This window comes from Phacochoerus africanus, chromosome 16 (assembly GCF_016906955.1).
Source record: "Phacochoerus africanus isolate WHEZ1 chromosome 16, ROS_Pafr_v1, whole genome shotgun sequence".
NCBI lineage: Eukaryota > Metazoa > Chordata > Mammalia > Artiodactyla > Suidae > Phacochoerus > Phacochoerus africanus.
The window spans coordinates 39,636,204-39,661,282 of record NC_062559.1 but is presented as its reverse complement, the minus strand read 5'-3'; the positions used below and the strand labels follow the sequence as shown (position 1 = coordinate 39,661,282).

The 25,079-nt window shown below is 44.5% G+C and overlaps 2 protein-coding genes across 6 annotated transcripts in view; both read left to right on the top strand.

The window, feature by feature from the left end:
• BBS9 (Bardet-Biedl syndrome 9) overlaps positions 1-21,795 on the top strand; it is a 728,255-nt gene extending 706,460 nt beyond the window's left edge. For 2 of the 4 annotated variants that reach the window (XR_007132618.1, XR_007132615.1), the window contains 2 exons: positions 8,052-8,099; positions 20,190-21,795. The gene's annotated coding sequence lies outside the window, so the exon portion shown is untranslated. The remainder of the gene's footprint in view (positions 1-8,051; positions 8,100-20,189) is intronic. The other 2 variants (XR_007132617.1, XR_007132616.1) reach the window with 2 other exon arrangements.
• A 77-nt stretch (positions 21,796-21,872) lies between these two features.
• Positions 21,873-25,079, top strand: part of BMPER (BMP binding endothelial regulator) — a 246,117-nt gene continuing 242,910 nt past the window's right edge. Inside the window, exons 1-2 of one of the 2 annotated variants that reach the window (XM_047763268.1) lie at positions 21,873-22,050; positions 23,243-23,328. In XM_047763268.1, the coding sequence (XP_047619224.1) occupies positions 23,314-23,328 (15 nt within the window). In that variant the 5' untranslated portion in view covers positions 21,873-22,050; positions 23,243-23,313. Of the gene's footprint in view, positions 22,190-23,242; positions 23,329-25,079 lie in introns of both variants that reach the window. The other variant, XM_047763267.1, reaches the window with a different exon arrangement.

The following is a 25,079-nucleotide window of genomic DNA, read 5'->3' as shown; positions in this document are numbered from 1 at the left end:
ACAGGTCCATGTGGCCATCAGAAAGTTGCCTGCCAGCTGACCTGTTTTAGAAGAGCAGCTCTTTGGAAGGTTGGAGAAAAGCCCAGAATCTATAGCATGGCAGGTATCAGCCTAGCCAGCCAAGGTCAGCTCCATTTCCCGCAGTCCTTCTTGCACCCAACGACCTATTTATTGCAGAGGGCCATGTTGCATCATGCATTTGTGCATGCTGCCCCTTCTTGCTGAAATACGCTCCCGCTCCTTCCCATATGGCAAACGCCCACTCAGCCATCACTCCCTCATTACCAGGAGCTGTTGTCCTCCCATGTGGCCGCCCTGCCCTGCCCCAGCCTCCCGCAGCTCTTGGACACCCGATGACGTTCGTGCATTCTCATGTATCTGGCCATCCCACCATCTGCCACCGAAACATACATGGACCATCCCAAAGGCTGGATCCCGTTTAATTCATTTTTATGTTTCTGGGATCGGTCACATAGCCAGGCACAGAACGGATGCACATTAAATGCTGGTTAAAGGCATGAGTCCATGAACCACTGCAGACCCCGAGGAACATGAGAAAAAAGGCGACACCTTCAACCCCATGGTATTCCCTAAAAGAAGCTGGAGGAAGCGCCAGGAAGGAGGAAGCTCATTCAACTTTCTGGCTAGCCTTTTCCCAGGGGCTGTGTCTCCTCTCTTGGTCTAAGGAATGTAAACACTCAGATTCCTTTCACTGATAAATAACTTTCCTTTCATTTAAAAAAAATTTAAAAAAAGAAAAAAAAAGGTGGGGGGAGGAAAACTGACAGTTACTTGGGGAACGGTTTCTGCTGGGTTGCCAGGGAATGTGTTTGTGACTCTGATGGGTATCTGGGCAAAGACACTACAGTGAGGGCTGGGATCACTTAAGGCCTACCCCATTGGCGGGGGGCGGGGGGGGGGGCGGATTTTTAAGGCTTTTCTTGCCTTGGGAGGAAGCCACACCCCTGCAGCAGCTGTCATGCTACATATGCACAGTTTAGTCCTGAATGAGAAAACCCTGGGCTTTAGCAATATTGCCCTCAAGCTCCTTCAGTACAAAGGCTGGAAATTGAGTAACAGACGTACAGTACGAGGGATTTTCCCTCCAGCCCGAGGGTGTCAGCCTTCCCACCGGGGGGCTGGAGTCAGGCCTGGTTAATGTATTTACCCAGGCCTCCAGGCCAGGAAGCCTGCTGTGATACGGGACTACCCCCAGCCTAACCTGTGCTGTCCTGCTGCCTTTTTTTCTCAAGGATCCGGGAGATTATGCTATCTCTAAGTGACCTCTTCCCACAAAAGATTCAGGTATTTGAATTTTCATGGTGGGAGCCTGGCTATTGATGGGAAAGGCTTGTGAGATGGAACTGGAGAAAAAGTTCTGAATCTTTAGAGTGAAGTTTGTTCCCTTCCTTGAGGCATAATGGTACCAAAGAGGAAAAAAAAGTTGCGAATGTGGTGGTGGGTAGAACAGGACAGCCAGGGACTTACCCTTCAAGAGAGCCTAGTCTGGTGATGCTGTTTTTTAGGTATTATTTAACACACCTTGGTCGAGACCTTGAGATCTTGGTTATCCACTCTAGCCACTGTACACAGATGGTGAAACTGAGGCTAATGGGGATAAAGGGACTTCCCAAGGCCACAGCTAGTAGATCTTGGGTCAGGACAGGAGTATGGCCTGTTTGGGTCCCAGCCATGAACCAAATATAAGGAGTAGGAAATTCATTTAAAAAATAAGAAAGAGTTATGCTGGATTTCCCGTGGTGGCTCAGAAGGTTAAGAACCCAACACAGTGTCCTTAAGGATTTGGATTTTGATCCCTGGCCTCGCTCACTGGGTTAAGGATCCGGTGCTGCCCCAAGCTGCAGCACAGGTTGCAGATGTGACTCAGGGAACTTCCATATACCGTAGGTGCAGTCATAAAAAAGAAAGAAAGAAAGAAAGAAAGAAAAAAGAGTTATGTTGAACAGTTTAAAATCAGGAAATCTTGCGTTTCTTGAGTGGCTTTTCTCTGCCAAGCATCATCCGTTTTAATCCTTATAGAAGTTCCATTTTGAAGATGAGGAAACTGAGACTCAGAGAGGTCATGCCCTTGTCCAGAGGGCTTGAGTCAGAACTCAGAACTCAGGTCATCTGGAATCCTAATTATCAGGTAATTAATTCACTAAGTTAATTATTAATCTAATAAACAAGGCAAGGAGGAATCTACTTCTGCGTAAAGGAGCAAGAGAAAGTAAGAATGAGCTTGTAGATTCTGATGAACCATTGGGAAAATAATGTCTCCCCAAGACACTGAGTTAGGTTGGGTAGAATCTACCTGGTTTCAGAGGATAGATGGAAAAGGAGAACAGATGAATGCACTGCCTACTGGAGGTTGACGCCCCCTACGGGTCACAACACCCTCCCAGATCTTGGGATAAGTACAGATTCCACAAAAGCCAGGACATATTAAGCTCCTTTGTGGTTATTTTAAACATACACACAAATTCTTTGATACTCATCCTGTGAGGAGAGGCGTGTCTATGTTCTCCCCGCTTTGGGTCTAGGTGGGCTTGTGATTTGCTAGTAATATAAAAAGCAGCAAAAGTGACTGCAAGATTTTTGAGGCTGGGTCAGAAAAGGTGACCCTCCTGCCACCTTTTTGGTTGGGATGCTTACCTCTGGAACCCGAGCACTTAAAAATCTGCTTCCCATGGGGCTGTGAGGAACCCCAGGTCATGTGCTCTGGTCAACAGCCCCAAGTGAGGTCCCAGCCAACAGCCGTCATCGACCACTAGGTGTGTGAGTGAAGACTTTTGCAGACAATGCCAGTCTACAGCGTTCAGGTCGTGCTCCCTCTCCCCACCGTTTTATCTCCCCAGTCCAGACCTCAGATATCACGGAGCAAAGACAAGTTACGACTGAGCCCTGTAAGAATTCCCACATGTGGAATCCAAGAGCATAATAAAGTCATTGTTTTATGCCGCAAAGTTTTGGGGTGAATTGTTAGTGCAACAAGAGTAACCAGGACATCATCTCCTGTCATTTACTTTTAGGGGAAGCCCATATTCCTTTCCTTGTACCCCCCCCCCCCACGCCAAGGTCTTACTTTTCAGTAAACTACATGGGTCCAAGTGGTGGCTGTCCTCTAAGACTGCATGGGCTGATCCCATCCTTTGATGAGAGCATTTAGTATGGCAAAGATGAGCCAGAGACTTTACAACTGCCCCTCCCAGCCAGGCTCCCAGCCCGGCTTTCCAATCCTTCACTTCCAGCTGACAGCTCCTCACTCCCTCCCCTGCGCATCCCCACTTGGATGGCAGATACCTTTCAGTCCATTGAGCTCCCCGGGGGAAAGGCTTCCCGTCAACTCTAGAGCCATTTCTGCAGTCACTCCATTTACCACACCCGGGGAGCAGCTATGGGCTTTTTGTGAAAGTGGCTGGTTTGAAGCCGCCTCAGTTGGTATCTATCTGGCTCAGGTCCTACCCTACTGGTGCAATTCCACGGTTGTTAAAATTCTTCAAAGTGCTAGATGAGCTCATTTCTCTTAAATGAGAGCCTGGTAGGAGAGCTCTCATTTTCCCAGTACAAAGTTCATGATGGTACCCCACTGCTAACTCATGATTAGCTACCCTTTCAGCCAGGAAACAGAATTAAATTAGAGTCCAAATAAGAGTTTTCATGCTCTCTTTTATTTATTCATTTCTTGCCCGAGTGGACTCTAGAATCTAGCATCCACCAAGTATGGTGTGCTGGCAAAGTTTTTGATCTAAACAGATCAATAACTCCTCTACTTACTGGTAAGTTCTCTTAGCAAGTTATCTAAATCCTGAGTCCCAGTTTCCTTATCTGCAGGGTGGATATAATTGTTCTCACCCAGGTTTGCTGTGAAGATGGATTGAGGTAATGTTGGTAGCCTAGCTGGCTAGAAGTAGGCTAGTTGAAAAATAAGGTTTAAGATCTTGTTATTATTTTTGTTGTGGTCATTGTTGGTGTTTGTGGTCACTCTTCAGCAAATCCTACCTGCTCTCTCTTCCAAATAAAGTCAAAAATCTAGCCACTACTCATCACCTGGTCCCAGCTATTGTTACCTCTCTGTGCAGGATTTCAGCATACTCCTGTCTGGTCTCCTGGTTTCATTTCCGATGTCTTTTGCCCCCTCCACACAGTGGCCAGAACAATCCTGTTCAGTCTTATCATGTAACTCCCAGGCTCCAACCCCTTCTTCAGTCACTTCCTTTCTTACTCAGAGTAAAGCTTTTACAGCAATCCACGAGTCTGTGCAAGACTAGACTCCTACTATGCCTATGCCTTCATTGTTTCCTATTCCTTCTCCCTCTCTCTTCCTTCTTGCTAGTCTTCAAACAGCGCACACCTGCCCTAGAGCCTTTGCACTTTCTGTTTCTTGGCCAGAGAAGGCACAACTTGTACCTTTACCTCCTTCAAAGCTTGGCTGAAATGTCCTCTTCTCACTGAGTTCTTTTCTGACCATCCATTTTAAAACATCCCCAGTGCCTCTTTTCTGATTTATTTGTCTAGAGGTGATCACCTCCTAACAAACAATTGACTTATTTATTTCTATTTACTGTCTATTTCTCCTAACTAGGACATAAGCCAACCGAAAGCAGAGCTTGCTATCCCTTTGGTTGATTGTCAACTCGAGTGCCCTAAATAGTGCTTGGCACATTGTAGACCCTCAAATGTTGAGGTTGAATTGACCGGGGATGACAGAAAAAACTTACTTGGCTGCTGGCTAATATTTTATATTAGCAGAGATGACTATGTAAATTTACTTCATCATCAATAGTTTTGTTTAAAAGCCCTGTCATTGTGCTGCCCTTTTCTAGTTTGAGAATATGCTGGTAATAAAAGCCTTGAGTAAAAATCTGGTTGAAGTCAAATGATGCTGGAATACTAAGACCTAGCTATGTCTTCTGATTGCTGGTTCAGAAGGCCCCTAAGAATCAAGTGAGGGCCCTCCTGTTCAGGACCAGCTATATAATTTTCAGGGACTGGTGCAAAATGAAAATGTAGAGTGGCCCCTTCTTCAAAATTATTAAGAATTTCAAGAGTGAGACAACCGAAGGTTAAACTGAGAGTGGTGCCTTCCGAGCTCAGGGCCCTGTCTCACTGTATGGGTTGCACAAGCATGATGCTGGCCCAACTCATTTTCTACATCTGTATATATTTTTTTGCATTCAATGAAAACAAACCTTAGGAACTTGTTTACTTAGTGAATTTTATTCATCTATTATCTCTTTAAATTGCCATGAAGCGGAAATAGTTAAGGGTTATCCATTCTGCCTGAGGTCCACTGACATTCAGGCTTCAAAATAATCCACTTTTGTTTTGTGCTGGATTATATGACAACCTCAGTTTTAGAGCAGGAAGATTAAAACATACCTAATATACTCTCCCTACCCCTCAAGTAGGTTATAATCGTTCTCTGAAGATGGTGCTTAAGGATGAGGCTGGAAACGTCCTGGGGCCAGATAAACTGGGATTGCTGCTTCCAAAAGAGATAAGGTCATTTCTCGTCCATCATCCCATTATTCATGGTCTGACCAGCAGCAGTAATCTCTGGTTTAACGGTTTGTAAATTGTGGTCCAGCATGAGAGATGACCCCAAGAGAAAGTGAGAATGGGACCAGGATACAGTCAGGATGGAGATAGGGCCCAGGACTCCAGATGCCCTCAGGTAATTTCAGCTAATGATGGTCGTCTCTGCTGGAATCCACCATTGCTGGCCAGTCAGTCCCTTCCTTGGGCTTTATTTTCTCCATCTTTCCAAGGAGAACAGTACTGTTCAGAGGTTATTTTTGAATATTAACCAGACTTTAAACATACTCTTGCATTTTGAGGTATTTGACTCAGGTATCATAAAAAAACACAAGCTTGGAGTTCCTCTTGTGGTGCAGCAGAAACGAATCTGACTAGTATCCTGGAGGATGCAGGTTCGATCCCTGGCCTGGCTCAGTGGTTGAGGATCCATCGTTGCCATGACCTGTGGTGTTGGTTGCAGACTTGGCTCAGATCCCACACTGCTGTGGCTGTGGCGTAGGCCAGCATCTGTGCTCCAATTTGACCCCTAGCCTGGGAACCTCCACATGCAGAGGGTGTGGCCCTAAAAAAAGGGGAGGAGGAGACAAGACAAACTACTGTACCCTTTTATCCACATTTTCTGGAAAAAAGAAAGCTTTTACATATTTTCATTATAGATCCATCTTGACAACCTAAATTTTAAAAAAACAACCTAATGTTCCCTCTGGACTCTTAGAAAGTTCTAAAGATGAAATAATTTGGCCACGAAGGCCTAAAAATATTAAAAGACATGAGCAGAAACATTAGTTCAACATTTTAAGGACAATTTATCACTAAACAAATGAATTTGAACCTATAGAGCTCTTTCTCACAAGACTTCAAAGGTTTTTCTTAAAGATAACTAAAATAAATATCATATACTATTTAAAAATTTCTGTGTACACTTAAATCTTTAAGTGAATTATTTTTTTGTGGGTCAGCAGCAAACCATTTGTACAGGAGGACATGTGACCATTCCTGTTTATAAGGGTAAACTTTACTTCCACTTTTGTGTTTGATAGGGCTGTTAACATTTCTAGGTCGTTTGGCTTGAAGTATGACTGCTTTTATGTGTCCATTAAACTGTGGGCATCAGTTTCATTAAGAAGAGAAATGTCACCAGGTACTTAGGTATAGATCTAAGAACTCAGCCAAACACATTTGGAATCATAGATTTCTCCCCCTTTCCATAAATATTCTGTGAATTTAGCTTTCTCTCTGGTTCTACACCTGGTTCTCATACAAGGAGGACCAACTATTATTTTGATTCAGATGTTGTCTAGAGAAGGTGACAGCGTGCTTCAGAAATGGGAGACTGGGGCATGAGTCACCTTGTTTCTGTGCAAACTTCACGTTTTTGGGGATGGCTAGCAGAGTGCAAGGGATTCCTTCCCCTAGAGAAACATCCGCAAGGGAAGTTGTAAGAAAGCTGAGTTGTGCTATCTTAACGGCAGTTAACCTGGTCCCTCTGTCTCCACCAGGCGAGATATCCCTGCGAACTAGTCAGCCAGGACAGCTCGCGCCCCCAGATTCCGGGCTCCTGCTGCGATTCTCCTTTTCTAAGCCCCCCTCCTTCCCTTCAGATCTTCGCATTCTTTCCTTAGATATGTTAATGCCCTCTGCCAGAGCTACCTGGGGCAGCCGCTCAGCCTTTGTGAGGGGGATTTTATATCTCTACTCAGATCTTTTACGGCGCCCGAAGAGTTGGCGCTGAGAGCAGCCTTGCTCCCCTGTGTACAAGTTCAGGTGAGGGCTGCCGGCGGAGGATACCACTTCTGTGTCCCAAACGACTGACAGGGGCTGTGAAGCATTCATATATGGACTGTGCTAAATTCAAGGCCAGATTCCTAAATAGCCATTGTTTCTAAACTTGATAAATTTGACAAAAATGGACAAAAATTAATAAAATAATTGATAGTTATAAAAATTATTAGGTTGAATCATAGGAAATTGCCAATATTCAACTGTTTTTGCTCATAAATGTAGCAATTTTCTACGGCTTGACCTAATACTGTAAAATGGTTTCAGATATCAATGAAGAGACCGTGAAAGATTTTTGTTTTGCCTTATTTCTATATTCCACTCTCCCCCTAACGTCTTTTCCTGTTCCCTGTGTACCTGTGCTAAGACCTCGCTGTCTCTCTTTCTCTCTCTCAGTCGGACTTATTCTTTCTTTTGTGGGACCTTCACGAGTTAAGAAAACCAGATGACAGTGAGGGACCACATTTACCTGAATGCAAGGCAGTTCTGCTTACAACACTCTTGTCCTTTGTTCAGGGACATCCACCCCCCTCAGCTCCCACCCCCAGCTCTTCCCGAAATCATTCTATTAGTTTGAAAGCAGTGAAGGCTTGAGGGCAGGCAGCTTGTGTGTGGAGCAAGCCCCAAGGCTGAGTCACAAACTGGATTCTGCATTTGGTTTGATTACTTCTTGGTATGTGATCTTGGACCAGTTAACTAACCACAGTGTATTTCGCTTTCTCCTCTGACAGATGGGGACAGCAATATCCACTTTCCCGAGTAAAAGGAGGCCAAATGAGGTAACAACGTATGTGATGTACTTCAAGCCAGAGCCCTGGACGCATGTAAAACCAATAAGATTAAATTTCCTGTCCCCTGAAGCTTCCAGCTTCTGTGCCTCCTGTCTCCTGCACCCGGCTCAGAAACCAGAGTGGCTTTACTTGAAGTGACATGTGGCCTGGGACAGTGGGCATCTCAGTAGTAACCAGGCAGCTGAGTGAGTCATGGCCAGCAGGGTCTCTGTTGCTTTGGGAAAGATAACTTGCAGCTGAGGAGGCTCAGAAGTGGCTTTGTGGCATCAGTGACATTTGGGCTGGTCCCTGAGGATGGTTAGGATTTAGACACACCCTCTAGGCTCCCACAGTCTCATTGAACTTTCTGCAGTGATGGAAATGTGCCCTAATCTGTGCTGTCTAAAAGTGTGGCAACTGAGCCCCTGAAATGTGGCTGGTGTGACTGAGGAGAAAAGTTTTAATTTAATCTTAATTAAGGTGAACAGCCACATATGGCTAACGGGCACTGGCCTGGACAGCACAGGGTTCAGCAGAGAAAAGAGCAAAAGTGAAGGGCAAGATAAGATGAGAAAAAGAATGTATATATATATATATATGTATATGTATAACTGGGTCACTTTGCAGAACACTGCAAATCAACTATAATAAAAATGTTTTTAAAAAGTGAAGCGGAAGAAGCAGAAAATCATGGGGCAGGCGTGCGGTGCAGCGGACATTTCAGTGCTGCTGAAGCCCAGGATGTGAGAGGGCACTAGGAGTACAGGCAGCTGGAGGGGGAGGTGCAGCAAATCGATTGTCAGCAGAAAGAGTTGAAATGTTCCTTTCGAAGTCCTGGGAGCTACTGAGGGTCTGTGAGCAGAGGAGTGATGGCGTGTGGCTCAGTTCAGAGGGATGACTCTAGCAGGAGGCAGGAGAGTGGAGTCTCTGATAGGACCAGACTAGAAATGGAAGCATTTGGGAGTGTTGCTTCTAAAACCCAGGCCAAGCTCTTACTGAGTGCCACGCACTGTGCAAACAGCTCTGCTGGATTATCCTTTGTCACCTGAGGTGGGTGCTACCAAAAGTTCCATCTTACAGACAAGGAAATAATAGGGTTTACCAGTGGCTAGGTTATAAGTCCTCAAGTAAGCGCAGACAGAAAAATTTGAACCCAGGTCTGTTGGATTCCAAAGACCAAAAAAGCATTTTACTCCACTCCCCCTCTGGTTTAGATTGCCCTGGGGAAAATAAGAGAAGTCCGGCTTTCCTGGCAGGGTAAAGAGAGGTGACACAAAGCCAACCCTAGAGGTGAGGACTTGACCTTAAACGAAATGGGTGTGGCTTTTCTCAAGACCAGAGATAGGAAACTTCTTTTCTTTCCACTTACATTTCTGAATGTAACTCCCTGTTTTGTTGCCAGACCTGACCTCTCTCATCTTCCTACTGCCTTGGTGAAAGCCTAAATTAGGCCATTACTGAGCTCATTAGCTTGCCTATTTGTGGGCCAGAAGACTTATTATCTGTCTTTGGGGAACTCTCCAAAAGTAGAGCCTTATTTCCTTCCTGAGATCTCTTCAATTTGCAGGCAATTATCTGATGGCTTTTTAAATTTTTCTTTTATAATCTTCCCTTATGAGGCAACTCAATGTGGTGTGAAAAACACTAATTCTAGAACCAGGCTGCCTGGGTTTGAACCCTGGTTTACAGTCTGACTTTGAATGTGTTACTGAAAATACAACCTACTTTATGGACTAGTTTTAAGGATTCAATGAATAAAGGTACTTAATGTGCTCAGAACTGTGCAAAGCATTTCCTAGATGTGGTTTACAAGCATTATTGGTTGCCAAAAACTGGGCGAGAATGGGGCAGGAGTGGCCAAGAAGAGAAAGAAGCAATTCTTAAAAGAGTACTCTTGGAGTTCCCGTCGTGGCGCAGTGGTTAACGAATCTGACTAGAAACCATGAGGTTTCGGGTTCGGTCCCTGCCCTTGCTCAGTGGGTTAACGATCCGGCGTTGCCATGAGCTGTGGTGTAGGTTGCAGAGGCGGCTCGGATCCCGCGTTGCTGTGGCTCTGGCGTAGGCCGGTGGCTACAGCTCCGATTCGACCCCTAGCCTGGGAACCTCCTTATGCCGCGGGAGCGGCCCAAGAAATAACAAAAAGACAAAAAAAAAAAAAAAGACTAAAACATCTGGGTGAGAATCAAAAGGAATTGGTCAGATAGATAATGGAAGGACAGTTTTCTAAGTTCAGACTTGTCCCAAAAGCGTACCGTACCGTTGTAAGCACATGCAGTGAAGTCAGGCTGGAAGGGAAGAAAGTAGGAAATTTTGACAGGTGCTAGAAAGAGCAGTTTCTACTTGCTTGGGAGCAGAACCTGCACTTTTGGGCAGTCGGGTTGTGACTAAGCTATTCGATTGCAGCATCCATTGCAGCAGCCCGAGCAGCGGTCGGCCGGTAACCTCAGTGCTGCCACCTACAGGGCATGAGAGGCAGAGCATGCAGCCCTCTCGGTTCCTGGGCTGCCACAGTGCTGGGTCCACGCTGGGTGGGTAACTGCCTCATTACCATCATTAGTCCCCTTATCTTAGAGGTTTTAAATGCTTCTGGCCCTAGACACAAAGGTTATGGATGTTCTAAAAATTATTTCCCAAAGGATGGGTGGGATGAAATAAATAAAATCAGACAGAGCTCCACACACAGAAATGTAGAAATGTCACATTGATGTAGCATCACGTGCCAGATGCTTGGAACATGAAATTGCATTTAATCCTCAGAAAATATAGCACCAGTGTAGTATTATGCCTGTTTCAAAGTAGGTTAAGGAATCCATTATACAACTGCTTAGAACCTGTGCCACTCCCATTGCAGTCTGTATACATCCTAACATACTACTGGACAAATTATTTTTGCAACTTTCCCACTTGAAAAAGTATAAAAGCCACACACAACTGAGTTGACCAAAAAGGATCAACAGTTACAAAGAGCTCTGCTTGTACGTGGCAAATGATGCTTACCCTGATCTTCGAAAATCTGGACTCCTGAGCTTTGAAAATCTGAACGAAGATTCTATGGCAGTAATTTTATATGAATGAGTAAGGACTTTATTACCACAGCCTAAATCTTTGTCCATTTGTAAGTTATTTCTGTTTATTCAAGTCAACCTGCATGAATTAATGTTGTAGACTAAAACTATAAAACAAAATGTCCTGTCTTGCTTTTACCAACTCAAACTCTTGGGCCTATTTACGCTGCATTTATGCTACAAAGGTCACGTTTAAATTGATCATCTTGTGGTACTAACTGTGCTCTTCAAACTTTAATGTACGTACCACTCACCTGGGGACTCTTGCTGAAATGCAGATTCTGGAGTTCCCGTCGTGGCTCAGCAGTTAACAAATCCGACTAGGAACCATGAGGTTGTGGGTTCGATCCCTGGCCTTGCTCAGTGGGGTAAGGATCCGGCGTTGCTGTGAGCTGTGGTGTAGGTCGCAGACGAGGCTCGGATCTGGCATTGCTGTGGCTCTGGCGTAGGCCGGCAGCTACAGCTCCAATTAGACCCCTAGCTTGGGAACTTCCATGTGCCTCAGGAGCGGCCCTAGAAAAGGCAAAAGGACAAAAACAAACAAACAAACAGAAATGCAGGTTCTGATTCAGTGAATCTGGGATGGGGCTTGACTTTTGGCATCTCTAACAAACTCCTAGGTGAGGTGGACACTGCTTGTTCTCAAGCACACTTTGAATTTCAAGGAATTGGAAGATCTTGAAGTTCTTTTGAATCATCAAAATGAAATTTTACATGCTTGCATATTACTTATATTTTACTGCTTTCTAATGCTTTGAGAGTCAGTAAATTATATGTTCCATCCAAAATATTTTATCAGCCAGAACAATGAATTTACTTGAATATTCTATTCCTTTACTCACACTGAATTATAAAGTGTTTATCTTTAAAAACTCTGTGACCTAAAGAAATTTCACCTTCAATCAAAGAATACTTTATGCACCATGAGAATTATTTTCCAAACTCTAAGGGAGAGTAATGATGATTTGAACGTAAGAAAAATTTGTCAAAATTAAACTTTCTACTTTTTCAGTTTTTCAATCCAACTCTTTCTCCATCTAGGGAACTGACTGCGTGGAAGCATAGAGCAGTAGACTCAGTGGCCCACTTAAAACCAAGGAGCACCTACTCGTAGCCCTCAGACCTGGCAGTCCATTTATGCTTGTGTCTCCAGATGCTGAAGGGCGAAAAGTAATACCTTCACATGTGATACAGAGCAAACCCTGTGACGATGCTCCCATGATGAGCTATCTCTAGTGGTAAAGAAGAAAGCGATCCATGAATTGACTGTCATTTACTTGTTTGTTTTGTCTGGGTCCATTGAATGGCATATGTTAGCATTACAGTAGCTAATGCCCAGCAATTATTTCCCTCATATACCTCAGTGTGGATCAAACATGCAATAGAATTAGATCCTCTCTTTGGAATTGATTTTTTTTTTCTCCATCATCAGTGAAAATGAACAGGAAAGGTGTAGTGTACTCCTCTATGCCTCCCGATTTACCTAAACGAAACATAGACACTCAAATGGGAAACTGTAAATGACTGCCTTGTATGTCCTGGAGACCAGAATAGTGGAAACAGTAGTCTCAGAATAGTGGAAACAGTGGTAATTTTAATAAGGAGGAAATGGAAGAAAGTGTGGTAAGTTCAATGGGAACAAAGTACCTGTTATGCTCATTGCTTTTTTTTTTTCCCCAAAAAAATGTGCATTCACCTGCCTTGTATGGCCCTAAGGTGGATGGCTCGGTTTGCATAGCAAAGACCGACTTGGATTGCGAAGAGAAGGGTAGGCTCCAGGGTGGGGAAACAGGCTGCGGATGTCCACTTCCTGTGATCTAGGGGTTCAGCCAGGCTAGTGTCTCTTTCTTCCTTTGCAGTCCCTACTCTAATGCCCCAAATACTCTGCTTTTAGTTTCAGTTCTTTGGGTTGAGGCATTGCTCGTAGCAGTAGCTAGAGTCCCTAGGTACTGGTACATTAACTGTGCAGTAGTATTATTGCCAATAATGTCTATGGCAGCCACCTTCTGTTTAGGGCAACTGTGTAGCCTGCTGCAGGCAGACAGGAAAAGGAACTGTCCCTGGAGCTTAAGTTTGAAAAATTCAGATGAGCTGGGATCGTGTTTTCAACCCTGGACCAATAAATGTGTTCAGGGGGGTGAGAGATGACAGTTGGCTAATTTGGCCGCATAATATTCTGTTGGCTGAAGTTGGGGCGGGGAGGGGGGATTATAATTATTTCAGACTTTAGTAAAACCATGTATTTGGGGGAATATTTCCCCAAGAAGGTGCTTGCTCTTCTGGGGGAAAAAAAAAGTCGTGTCCATTACACCTTAGAACAGGTTACTTTATTTGAGCCTCAGTCGAAGAGTTCATATGTTTGTTTGAGACAGTGATATTAGATGCTTTCTGAGGCCCCTTTCTTATCTAAACTCTCCTTTTCAGTTACCTTTCTATGCAGCACTTTGCGAAATGATTTCATATCCAACCCTGACAAGCAGGGTTTCACCTCCTTCTTAGGTGGGGAAACCAAGCCTCAAAAAGTTAATTAATTTGCCTCAATCATTAGAATGTCGAGTGGCAGAATTAGAACTAGATATTAAGTGATTGGCTTCATTTCGAAGAATTACCCACATTAGTGAAATTAGTTTTGCTCATTCCGTAATGACCACTAACTAATCTCATTGGTAGCCAACTACTATAAATTAAGCTAGAGGTGATGGAATAGTTTTGATGTATTAAATCTTGGACACTTGAATTTTTCGTTTTGCTGCCTTCTGAGCGATGTTGAGGTTATTCGTTAATATGATGACCGTGTTTCTGATGGGAGGTACTGGAAGGTATGGCTGGAGAAAGAAAAGCTGCTGAGAATTCAAGCTGAAAGAAAATGCTGATAGGAAGAGATTGAGGGTGCAGGGTGTGTGTGTGTGCAACTTATTACTACCTCTCAGCTCAAAGACTGTTGATATTATGTATGAAGCAGACAGCATCAAATAAGTCACTATTTGTTTGAAGATTTCTGTAAATAAATATTTACACCACACAATCAATGATGTCTATAAAGTCAAGGGGATATGTTTTATTTTTAACAATTAAATTAATTGTGTATCCTCTGCATCTACAAACATCTATTAAGATAACTCTGGGAACTAAGAGTTCTTAACGACTGGCTTTCTTTTTCAGCAAGTATTTCAATCTAGCATATAAGATTTTTAAGACCAAAGAGGAAAATAATCTTTGATTAAGAAAATATAAAATTATGATTAAAAGCCTTAATGCACCTGATTTTGGTCTGCAAATTAATGAATTTATTCTCAAGGAAATAAAAATGAATAGTAAGAGGATGTTCACTGAAATATCACTTAGAGCAGAAAAAAAAGGGAAACAAATTGGGAGATTTTTGAAAAAGATCATGGTACCTTCATAAAATGAAATATTACACAGAATCATGAAAAACAGTGCTGCCAAAAAATAGTATTTTGTTTAGTGACAAAAACATTCACAATAGCTTAACAAATAAACGCATAAACTCCAGAGTCAGGCAACCTGGATTCTGATTCCAGCTCAGCCAACTCCCCATTGTGTGACCTTGAACAATTTTTTTTTCTTTTTTTCTATTTAGGGCCACCCCTGCGGCATATGGCCAGCCTAAGCCACAGCCACAGCAATGCCAGATCTGAGCTTCGTCTGGGACCTACACGATACTCCCAGAAACACTGGATCCTTAACCCACTGAGCGAAGCCAGGGATGGAACCCATATCCTCATGGATACTATTCGGGTTCATTACTGCTGCGCCGCAAGGGAGCTCCAGACCTTGAACAATCTGCTAAATCTTTGGTACTTAGTTTTATAAAATGGGGCTAATAATGACAGGATCTGCCTCATAAGCTTGTTGGGTGAATTGAATGAGGTGATCTGCACAACTGAGATAGTCACTATAATAAGGTTATAAATCAGTACAACATTTTCTTTCTTTGCTAATCTGTATTTTCTACTTTGGGGGTCAACAATTATGTTTATGTGGTAATGACGATGAAAATATAAAATTATTATTTTTTTAAACTATTAAAATTTTATTTGTGGTAAAATGTATATAACATGAAATTTACCTACCATCTTAACCATTTTCTTTGGCTCCACTCATGGCATGTGGAAATTCCTAAGCCAGGGATTGAACCCAAGCTACAGCAGTGACCCAACCTGCTGCAGTGACAATGCTGGATCCTTAACCTCCTGCACCACAAGGGAACTCTCCATCCTAACCATTTTTAAGTTCAATAGTTTTTTTTTTTTTTGTCTTTTGTCTTTTTTGTTGTTGTTGTTGTTGCTATTTCTTGGGCCGCACCCGCGGCATATGGAGGTTCCCAGGCTAGGGGTCGAATCGGAGCTGTAGCCACCGGCCTACGCCAGAGCCACAGCAACGCGAGATCCGAGCCGCGTCTGCAACCTACACCACAGCTCATGGCAATGCCGGATCGTCAACCCACTGAGCAAGGGCAGGGACCGAACCCGCAACCTCATGGTTCCTAGTCGGATTCGTTAACCACTGCGCCACGATGGGAACTCCTAAGTTCAATAGTTTTAAGTATATCACATTGATGTGTAATCAGTCTTCAGAACTCTTTTCATCTTGCACAACTGAAATCTAAACCCATTAAACAATTACTCTCCATTCATACTTCCCACATTCTCCTGGCAACTACCACTCTATTTTCTGTCTCTTTAACTTTGACTACTGTGAGTACCTCATATAAGTGGAAATGTGCAGGATTTGTCTTTTTTGTGACTGGCTTATTTCACTTAGCATAATGTCCTCAAGCTTTATTTGTGTTTTTCTGTGCTGTAGCAGGTGTCAGAATTTCCTTCCTTTTTAAGGCTGAAGAATACTCATTGTATGTATATACCACATATTTTTACCCACTTATCTGTTGATGAACACTTGAGATGCTTCTTCCTTTTGGCTGTTGTGACTAATGCAGCAATGAATATGGATGTACAAACATTTAAACATTGTTTTTTTTATAACATTATGATAAGTTCCTCTAAATTTCTTAAAACTGATTAAGACACATGTAAACAGGGACTACAGGGGATTCAAATCCTGGATTTGCTTTTGCTAATGCTTCAACTGTTAACAAATAAATAAGTTAATATATTTAGCTTTTTATTGGGCACTTTGTCTTGGAGCCTAGTTATTTCAGAAGATTTTATATTTAGTTGAAAATAAGGGGGAAAAAAACACCAATAGGAGTTGAAACAAGACAGGCACTGGCCTTCCTCTCACAGTCAGGAAAGTTAGAGGTTGTCAGCCCATGACTCATGTTGCATTTCGTGGTATCAGAGTCTAATCTTCTCTCTTCTTGGTCTGCCATGTCACTAAAGCTTTCCTCCGAGGGCTTTTCATGGGACAAGGTGGTTGCTGGAGCTCCAGCAGCAGCATTTCAGTTTCTATTCCAGCCATCAGAAAAGAGGAAAGAAAGAAGGAAAAGCTTGTCCCTTCTTTAAAGATACTTTCCATTTTCATTCCATTGGCTGGAAGTTAGTCATGGGATCACTTCTGTCTGAAAGAGAGGCTGAGAAAAGTGGTAGTTATTGCCAATAAGCCATATGCCCTGCACAAACTGGGGGTTCTCTACTGAGGAAGAATGGCTATTGGGAGACAGCCTGGGTTTTCTGCCAGAGTCTCCATACATGTTAACTAGCATGTTAGAATATACCTCCGTAGTATATACCTCCGTAGTAAGTGGAACTGTTTCACTCGAGTATAGATAATCTCTACTAATTGTTTTGAGGCAACGGTGATCTTCTCGGCTCTGTTGATGCTTACTCCAAAATGAGATGGATTTAAAGTCTTGGAGGAGGAGTTCCCGTCATGGCTCAGTAGTTAAGGAACCCAACTAGTATCCATGACGATGCAGGTTGGGTCCCTGGCCTTGCTCAATGGGTTAAGGATCCAGCGTTGCCACGATCTGTGGTGTAGGTCTGAAGGACCAGAAAATGAGCAAATCAGTAGCAAAACCCAGAAGAGAGCTCAGTTCTCTAGCATTTTAGCCTGGTGACCTAAGAGTAAATTCACTTTCAACTGGTGAGTGAAACGTCTGCTTTTCTTGGTCTTTCTTACAACTTGTACCCTTGGTGCAATTCAGTTCAATTGCACCAACTCTCTAACTTAAATTTGTGTCATATCTAAAACATCCCAGTGATCCTTTTCTATATTCTTTTGACCCTAGAAGGCAGAACACTTGTAATGGGAAGCATCATGATCAGAGAGCCAGAGGAACTCTGTTTAAATGCGCTACGCCATTGGCTAGCTGTGAGACCCCGCGCAAGGCATTTCCCTCGTAGCCTTCAGAGTTCTCAGTCTTAAAAGGAAAAGGCAGGGGGTTAGTTTATAGGATCTCTAAGATCTCCAGTGCTTTAAAAAAATGTTCAAAGCAGCATTTCTACTTTTATCCCATGAAGAATCCTAGAGCCATTGCTACAAAGGCTGAGAAACTGAATCAGTTGTATTATGCATTCCATCACCTAACCCTTTTGAACAGATGGAGACAGAAATGGTGCTGTCCAGTATCGTGAGGAATAATGACTACATGTGGAGTTTGCTGATATACCTGCAGAAATCATTTCCATTTGGTTGAAATGAAGTCTTGGTTGTTTCTAAGAAGTAGGCACTTACTTCATGGAAAACATCCTGTGCTCCTCTGAGGCAGATCCTTTAACTGCTGCCTGTACCGCCCTCATTATCGCCAAGCCAATTAAATGGCTGCTCCCCATTCTCTTTCTTTTTCCTTAATGTGTGCCCAGAACATGCAGAGGTTCCAGGGCCAGGGGTCAAACCCCAGCCAGCAGTGACAACATGGAATCCTTAACCACTAGGCCACCAGGGCACTCCTCCCCATACTCTTTATAAACTGCATGTCTCCCGGATTGTCCTTCTCTCTACTAAAGCCTCTCCTGGAGTTCCATTGTGGCTCAGTGGTAACAAAGCCAACTAGTGTCCATGAGGATGCGGGTTCGATCCCTGGCCTCCTCGCTCAGTGGGTTAAGGATCCGGTGTTGCTGTGAGCTGAGCTGTGGCGTAGGTCACAGATGAGGCTGAGATCTGGTGTTGCTATGGCTGTGGCGTAGGCTGGCAGCTGCAGCTCCAATTCGACCTCTAGCCTGGGAACTCCCATACACCGCGGATGCAGCCCTAAAAAGACAATTATATAAATAAATACATACATAAATAAATAAATAATAAAGCAAGCAAGCCTCTCCTGCTTTTCAAAGTTCAGCTCCCGGGCGACCTCCTCCACAATGTTGAATCTCTTCCTTCTTTAAACCTCCATGACAGGGCAAATAAGCTCCTCTCTTACATTCACTTCCTACCTTGCACTGCATTCACTTATAAAGATATATGACGGCCTCATCTCTCTTGCTAGACTGTAAGCACCTAGGTAGCACCATCTCTTATCCTCATCAAATCTAAACTGTCTTGTCTGGTGTCTTTCATAAAGCCAAACCCTTCCACGTTTATGGACTACTTTTGGCCCTTCCTAGCAGTTGGTATCACAATGCCTTTACTCTCCTGCCTTTTCGGAGGGTCTATTTATTTCTTTTGTTTTTAGGAAGCTGGATGGAGGTAGTTTCTTTTGAAGAATTTAGAATCCGCATTACTAAATAGTTTATCTAGTTGGACTTTACAGTGCAAATTCAGCATCATAGGTGTGCAAGGAAATGAAGAGAATTTTTCCTTCCACAGGTCAGGTTCCGTTTTGGTCTGCTGGGTTACATATTTTATTTTAAAGAGGACAAAATAGAGTTTTGTCCACCTGAGACTGTTACATGCCCTAAGTTATGTAATGATCTTTGGGAGCCTTTGCACTGAAAAATGTCATAAACAGAGCCAAACACACATTGTTTCTCCTTTTGAATTTAGTCAAGAGCATTTGAGGATTTGGATGGTACTGCCCGTTACTTTATTTTTATATTACTCAATGAATTTATTACATTTATAGGTGTACAATGATCATTACAACCCAATTTTATAGCATTTCCATCCCAAACCACCCTTTACTTTAAACATGAAGGCAGATCTATATGCTTTTCAGGGCATGGCTGCTGCTTTTTTCTCTTCTTGACCCCAGAATATCTCAGCCCTGTGTAGACAGAAGCCAACTGGCAGGTGATAGACTGTCACTTGAAGGGGTGGTGGCTGTCAGTGGAAGGCCGATAAGCTTTCTGGGGAGAAGGACGCTCTTCCAAAAGTAGGGTTCATTTGCCAAGAAGGCAGCAGTGGAAATCACTGGTGGCAACCAATTAGGACAAACAGGTTTGCTGAAGGCTTCTGTACATCTTTCCCATTGGTAAACTTCCAGGCAGAGGAAAATGTTTTCCAGGTGGTTTTTGGATTTGTACCTCAAGGGAAAGTTCAAGTGCACCCCAAAGCACCACATCCCTAGTTTGAGAAATGCCACACACACCTAGGTTCCATCATAAATGCTTTTGTCAAGTGAACCCTTGAGGATGTATGGCTGGTGTCAGGGAAGGAACATCTGAGCAACTACCAAGCACCCTCTAAATATCCTGCAATTCCATAATGTGAGTTTAACCAATCTACTGCTGAAGTCTAGCCAATGAAAGGTCTCCCAGCACACCCGCCCCCCCCCATTCCAGTTTCCTTAATTAAGTCACAAGTAACATCTTTATCTCAAAGCCCCATGCAGAGAGTATCTTTCTTAGATAAAGGAGGTAGTGGTTTCCACTGACAGTACTTACCTGTAGTAATAAAAGTTTTTTCACGGGTCACTTTGGATTGCCAGGTAAGGCAGGATTTACAGATTTTTTTTTTTTTTGCATGGTCTCTTTATCATTAGTAAATACATTGAACACTGAGTTTCAAGAAGCTGCCTGGCCATGGTGGTTATTTAGAGGAGGGGAAAAAGCAACCACACATCATCTTTCTTCTCTTTTAACTTGAGTTTTACACTAAAAATCTGTTTTGAGAAGGAAATGGAGCGTGCTAAACTAATGACAGCTTTCCCTTCTCTTACTTTTTTTTTCTCTTTCAGAGCAATGCGCTCCTATCCGCTCCTCGGCGTGGTGGGATATGGGCACTGCTGCCTTAAATGAAGGCTCCAATTACTTAAAAACAAAAAACAAATAAACAGCCCCCCCCCCCTGTGGGGGGAGGAAACCGAGGAGGGTTTAAGAGGAAACTGTAAACCTGTAGGCAAACATTTGCAGAAGTATAGTTTCTTCGACTAGACAACCCCCTTTGCTGGGAAATTGTTAGGTGCGTCCTTCTGAGAAACGTGCCTGGCTCGTTGGTGACTGCCCTTCAGATCCACCCAGGGGGACGCGACAGAAGGAGGGGCGGGTGAGGCCCCCAGTTTCCATTCTTGGGGAGAGGAAGCTGGCGTTCCACAATGCGCTCTGAAGACAGCTGATTATCAGGTTCCAATATTTGCCAAGCGTCCTCTAATTTCACATTCCAAATTTCTTCTCCTTTGCAACCCCCTGCCCACTCCCCCCACCCCCCTGAGCAGAGGGTGCCATGGCTTGAGCGGGAGGCCTCGATCCGGCCAGGGACCCGGGGCCTTAGGATCGGGCTCCTGGACACCCAGGGCTGCGGAGGCGAGAACTCCGAGCGGCCGAGACCGCCGTGCCGGTTTTTGCCAGAGATTAGCCTCCGCGTGGGTCCCTCCCTCTTTCTCCGGTGAATGAACGATTAGTCAAACCGCACCTCCCCGCCCCAGTCCGCCCCGGGGTTAAGGGAGGAGTCCCGGAGGGACTGTTCCTTTTCTTTTTCTCTTTTAAGGGCGAAAAGCGTTCGCTTCTGTGCGTTTATTAATCGGCCTTGCGTGTCCTTTCAGCTTCTGTCGTCCTTAGTGCCACGACGCGCAGACACGTAAGCCCAGAGCACAGATCTCGAAGGCCCCTGGCTCCTCTGTCCGCTCCGCGCGTGAGTCAGCTGCCGTGCCCCCGCCAGAGGGAAGCAAAGCTGGGAGTGAAAAGTTGCAGCCCAACCACCGCCCCCCCCCCCCGCCCCCGTCGCCCCGTTCGTCGCTCCTTCCCAAAGCTGGGGCACCTGGAAATAAGCAGTGGTGGTGAGGCCCCCAGAGCCCCGTATTCTGCTTCCTCCCTGGGTTGGAACGGTTGTGAGCAGGAATGGGGCGGCATCCTGGGTTAGTGGAGGGTTCCCCGGGGAAAGGGAGGAGATGACGCGCGCTCTGGGCGATGGAGACGCGCCTGCCACGCTCCGATCCGCACCCCGGGGCAAGCAGCCTCCCTCCCAGGGCTGGGGAGAGGGCTGGAAGCCCAGCGGATGATGAGTGCCCCGCTCACGGCTTCCGCAGTCCCACTTGCGCCGGGGCGCCCCCAGCGGGCTCCCGGAGGCGCCCGGTGCGCCCCGGTCTCCCGCGCCTGAGCGAGCGAGCGTGCGCGCTGGCCCGACGTAGAGCCCGCGGGGCCGGCAGGAGGTAGGAGTGCAGGAGTGGAGGACGCGGCAGCAGCGGCAGCTCGGGGAGCAGTCATTGCTGCCCGGGCGGCGGCAGCGGCGGAGCAAGCGGTGCGCAGCGATTCCTCTCTGCCTATCTCCCACCGCTCCGACACCCCCTGCACCCGGCCCTCTCTCTGGCGCGGAGGGAGCGACAACTAAACCGCTGCAAGCAACTCCAAAAAAAAAAAAAAAAAAAAAAGCCGCATTGGAGGAGCCTGGCCTCAGGACCCCTCCTCCCTGGGTGCCCCCCACCCCTCGCCTCCCTCTCCCGCCTCCCCCCTCGCCCCCCCGCCCAGGCTCACGGGCGCCCGCCTCCCTCCTTCGCGGACTGTCTCCCGACTCGCCGGCTGAGAGCCCTTTTTGACTGCGAGCGGTGGTAGCGGAGCAGAGGCGGCGGCGCGGGACCTGCAGTCGTCCGGGATTCCCTCCAGGTGACGATGCTCTGGTTCTCCGGCGTCAGGGCTCTGGCTGAGCGTCCCTGCCGGCGCTCGCCTGGGATTACCTGCTGCGTCTTGCTGCTGCTCAATTGCTCGGGGGTCCCCATGTCTCTGGCTTCCTCCTTCTTGACAGGTAGGGGAGGGGGCGGGAGGGACCGGCCCCCCGGACGCCGGCTTGGTACCTGGGAGAGGAGGCGCTGGCTTGCCCCGGGAACGGGAGGGTGGGGAGCGAGCACCTTGGAGCCTGCCCCTCGCTGGCGGTTGGGGATGAAGCGAAGCCCGCGGGGTGAAGGGGTGGGAAGGTAGTGAGTCGGGTAAGGGGTGGAGGGCCGGGAGGCTGTTAACATCGATACTATGATGATAACGGAAATCCTTCTACTAGAATTTGAGAAGTTCCATTATTTATTTTTAGGGTTTTTTTTTAAACCTTTATTTTGACTCTTCTCGCGTATATGATTAAGGAAACAAATTGTACCATTTCCACCCATCGGCCTTTCTCACGCTATGGGGTTCCAATAGAGCTTCTGTAGTAGGAGTGCTTTTTAAAGCACCCACTCTCCAGACCTTGACTTTGAAGAAACTATCATATTTTAACAGGGTAATACTAGCAAGATATAATAATTATATGCTTTCAGGCAGGTGAAGACCTCAGCTGCTATTCTGAAGGACATACTTTACTGACACCTGGTGCAGAAAAGAAAATATTGAGTCAATTTCTAACAGAAGAGCAAAGAAGATTATGTTTCAAAAACTGATTTCCATTCAGGGCAATATGGGGCAGATTCATATAAAGGCCTGTTCATTGACATAGTTCTGAATTTTTTTCAAATTTAAAATCTGCCCTAATGGCCAGTTTGAGGTTTTTTGCATATGGGAGTGTGTGTTTAGTTGCAATGCCTTCGTAAAGGAGTATCATTAAAGATCCAGTGAAATATTTAGAAATGTGATTAAACCATCTGAGAGCAGATACAGCACAACTTAAAAAAAAAAAACAAACCTGTTCCAATAAAACTACTTAAAATAGATTAGGGGGGCTGTTTTGGTGCGTTTGATAGTTTAAAACTCGTTAGGAATATCTGAAATTTGGGTATGGTTGTTTCAAAAAGGATCAATGTGAAAATTCTGTTTTTTTGTGATAATGTCACTAAGTTAAGTTTAAGCAGCGTTTTTTCTCCCCTCACTTCAGGTTCGGTGGCAAAATGTGAAAATGAAGGTGAAGTCCTCCAGATTCCATTTATCACCGACAACCCTTGTATAATGTGTGTCTGCATGGTGAGTATGGAGATCAGGTAATGAGAAGTCAACTGCTCCTTCCAACAAGGTGAATCTATTCAATGTAATAATATAACCAGATCTATAAAACTTCTTTTGCTCATTACGAAACTGCACATAGCTGGAGAATTGCATTCAGTTGGATTTCTGAGTTTTATGGACTTTGGCAATTTCCATTTCATCAGGCTGGGAATTTTATCTGTGACATCATGTTGCAGAAGTAAACTTAAGGTGGACTTCACATGGCATTGTCTCAGTGTCAATCACCACTTGCACTTCGGTTCCTAGGAATGGCTGTTGCCACCCAATCATAAGTGCCACCAAACTTTCTGCCTTGACTCTGTTGTCTGAGCTCAGTGTGAAAATAACATTTAGGTACAAAGGTCTGGACAGAATATGTGACAAGGGGAAAGAGAGGTGACAGTCACAAAGCACAAACATGAGGATAAGATGTAATCTTGGATTTCTTTGCCTCTTATACCCGAAGCTCTCAAAAACAGCCTTTATATTTCTGGTTTGGAAGCATGAGTCAGAAGGGACATTCTATCCTTTGCGGAGGATAACACTTGGCTGTCCACTGCTTAGTTAACACTGGCAGTGGCTAGTAGATTAAAAAAAAAACAAAACTTGTTTCAATTTATTTTAGTTGAATTTTTAATGATAAGACATAGTAAGTAACCACACAGGGGGAGATTGTATGAATAAGAATTTCTGAGATGAAATAGAGACTCACAAAGAATAGCATTTTTGCTTAAAAGTGTTTTACATGCCAGTCACTTTTGGCAAAACCTGATTAAAAACTACATGTCACAGACCCTGTTGGAAATACATTAAGGCAGTCGAATGCGAACCTGCAAGTGATAGATGACTGCTTGTTATCAGATCAACATGCTGGTTGGAACTAGAGAGGGATTCTCCTCTGTTTAGGTGAAAGCCAAGCCATCTGGGTTTAAACTGCCCCAACTTCTTCATGACAAAAGATGAGGTCAACTTCATGAAATGATAAATGGGTGAAGGTGGATGTCTGTATCAAATGATTATCAGGTTCCGAAGACTAACGAAGGCAACAGAAATAGAGGTTAAAAATGCATTACGTTTGCAGAGATGATAAGTATTGCTGCTTTAATAAGGGAGCACTAAGAGAGAGGGACGCTAGATTTCGTGTTTATGAGCTGCCTTGTTAGTTAATGATCTTTTACTGAAGGACCTGTTGGAAAGAAGCTTTATGTTTACATTCTGGCTCAGTTGTATGTTTACAAATGTAGTGTGTGTATGTGCGTGTGTAAGAGAGAGAGAAGGAGAGAGAGATTTGGGGTGGCGGGGAGATAATCTTCCTTTTAAATTTTTCCTATCTGTACAATGTGAGTGAATTATTTTATCTTAATCTCTTAGGATTTCAGAAAAAAATCACTGTGATGGAGTACCATTTAAATGAACTTAGAGCTCCATGCGTGGAGATATTGTTTTTCTCCTCAGCAATATTGTAACATGTATAAGGCTTAAATATACAGTTTGGGTTTTGCAAACTGTTCCCAAATAACATGAAAAAATTCTCCACGCTGCATTTCCCCTTTCGATACTCCTACCCTGGGGAAAATAGTGCCTTTCCTGGAAAGGACAGCCTTACTGCTAATAAGACAGATGTTAGAATCTTGCTGTTTTGAAGGTAGAGCGTGACTCTGAAGAGAAAAGATGCATCAGTTGAAGTTCTGGACGGATATATATTCCAGAAAAGCATTGATTAAGTTCAG